Source organism: Helianthus annuus, chromosome 1 (genome assembly GCF_002127325.2).
Source record: "Helianthus annuus cultivar XRQ/B chromosome 1, HanXRQr2.0-SUNRISE, whole genome shotgun sequence".
In the NCBI taxonomy this organism is placed as follows: Eukaryota; Viridiplantae; Streptophyta; class Magnoliopsida; order Asterales; family Asteraceae; genus Helianthus; species Helianthus annuus.
This window is the reverse complement of record NC_035433.2, coordinates 148,699,302-148,701,634: the sequence shown is the minus strand read 5'-3', so window position 1 is coordinate 148,701,634 and position 2,333 is coordinate 148,699,302. Positions and strand designations below refer to the sequence as shown.

Here is a 2,333-nt window from a genome sequence, read left to right as displayed (position 1 = left end):
CTCTACCTAACCCACTTATGATAATAAAAAAATATTAAATGACTGTGGACATGTGAATCCTTCAAGAACCATGGGCATGGAGTGAAGCAAATTCACGTTTAGTAAAATTATTTTAAAAGTTTATCAAGCTTGTAAGATGACTGAAGTACAGAAAAAGTAATGTATATTGTTGACTTAACCTTATTAATCATACAAAGATGACACTAGCCACCACCAATCTTAATCATAATAGATTTTAAATATATTATAAGATAAGGATACTTGGTCTATATATAGATGAGGGTGAGTATCCTTCAACAATAAAAATTAAAACATGGAGCTAAATGTTATCACTAAAATTCTACCATGTCTTTTAGGGGCTCTAATGGTATTATTCTCTTCAGCAATTTCTGATCCACTTGCTGATAGTTTTCTGCAGTGCCTATCCCAGGAGACAAATACCACAACCTCAGATTTTGTGTTCACCCAAAACAATACAGAATACTCATCTGTGCTTCAGTCAACCCTCATAAACCTTAGATTTTCTACATCTGCAACGCCAAAACCATTCGCTATAATCACACCCTTAACATATTCCCATGTGCAATCTACAATACTTTGTTCGAAACAATTCAAGATTCAAATCCGTATTCGAAGTGGTGGACATGATTACGTGGGCCTTTCATACACATCATATGATCAATCCTCTTTTGTTGTTCTTGACCTTCAAGAATTGCGGTCAATAACAATCGAGTCGGCTCAGAACACTGCTTGGGTCGAAACTGGTGCAACTATTGGTGAACTTTATTACTGGGTGTCCCAGTCAAGTCCAAATCTTGGATTTCCAGCAAGTATCTGCACAACCGTCGGTGTTGGTGGTCAAATAAGTGGAGGCGGGTTTGGTACTTTGATAAGAAAGTACGGTATAGCGGCTGATAATGTTATCGATGCTAGGATTGTCGATGCTAATGGGAGAGTACTGGATAGGGAATCTATGGGAGAAGATTTGTTTTGGGCAATCCGAGGAGGCGGGGGTGGGAGTTTTGGTGTTGTAGTGGCTTGGAAAGTGAATCTTGTTTATGTCCCTGAAAAAGTTACGGTTTTTAGTCTTTCCAGGACTATAGAACAAGGTGGTTCGAGTCTTTTTAACAGGTGGCAGTACGTTGGGCACAACCTGAGTAAAGATTTATTCATAAGAGTTATAGCACTTCCTGGTTTAAATGAGGCAGGAAACAGAACAATGCAAATAATATTCAACTCGATGTTTCTTGGAAATGTCGACAAGCTCATTGAAACTGTAACAGATAGCTTCCCTGAGTTGGGTTTACAGGAAAGCGACTGCAGTGAAATGAGTTGGATCGAATCGATACTCTTTTTTGATAACTATCCAAAAGGGTCAAGCACTGATGTCCTTATAGATAGGACACACAAGGCCAAAAGCTACTTTAATGCTAAATCGGACTATGTGCAAGAACCGATACCAGAAGAAAAACTTGAAGACATATGGAAATGGTGTTTAGAGGGGGACAACCCGCTTCTTATAATGGAACCACACGGCGGGAAGATGGATGAGATTGAAGAAACAGAAATTCCTTACCCTCATCGGAAAGGGAATTTGTATAGCATACAATATTTTGAGCAATGGCAAGATGGCAGCACTGAGTCATCAGAAAAGCGTATAAGGTGGATGAGAAAGATGTATGAAAACATGACACCATATGTGTCAAAGGATCCAAGAGCAGCATATGTGAACTACAGGGATTTGGATTTAGGTCAAAACGATAATGCAGGTAACGCAACTTACTCAAATGCCATGAAGTGGGGAAAGAAGTATTTTGGTGACAATTTTGAGAGGTTAGCTATGGTGAAAGGTGTTGTTGATCCAGATAATTTCTTCTTCTATGAGCAGAGTATCCCACCTCTGATCATGAGTGAAGAGAACTGTGGCAGTTGTTCATACCAAAGCTTGTGATTTGGCGTGCTGCTAGATTATGGATCTCATAAGTACTAAACTGTTTTTCTACTGTTTGATGAATAAACTAGACATTCTTCAGATGGTTGTTTATTATTGTCTTAAGTTGTTTAATTGCTTTGCATATCACTAATATATATTTTTTTGAAAGGTGTGAATTATTCGTGAATGTCGGAAGGTCTAGCATACGTTGTCTTAACCGGGTTCGCGCTACAGAACCCCCTCGAACAATTGATCCCTAATTTAAACCCCTCAATGAGAAACTCCTATCATCCAGACCCGAACTTGAGACCAGAAGGGGAAAACTCACCCGGGCCCACCATTGGTGAAACTTAAATACCCATGGCCACCACTAGAGCACTATTGATAGTCTAGAGCACTA

General features: G+C 39.2%; 1 protein-coding gene across 1 annotated transcript; it reads left to right on the top strand.

Moving 5' to 3' along the window:
• Nucleotides 1-318: 318 nt before the first annotated feature.
• Nucleotides 319-2,109, top strand: LOC110884426 (O-acetylstemmadenine oxidase). Its single transcript, XM_022132141.2, has one exon. The coding sequence runs from the start codon at nt 365-367 to the stop codon at nt 1,949-1,951; it is 1,587 nt and encodes a 528-aa protein (XP_021987833.2). The 5' UTR covers nt 319-364; the 3' UTR covers nt 1,952-2,109.
• Nucleotides 2,110-2,333: the final 224 nt, after the last annotated feature.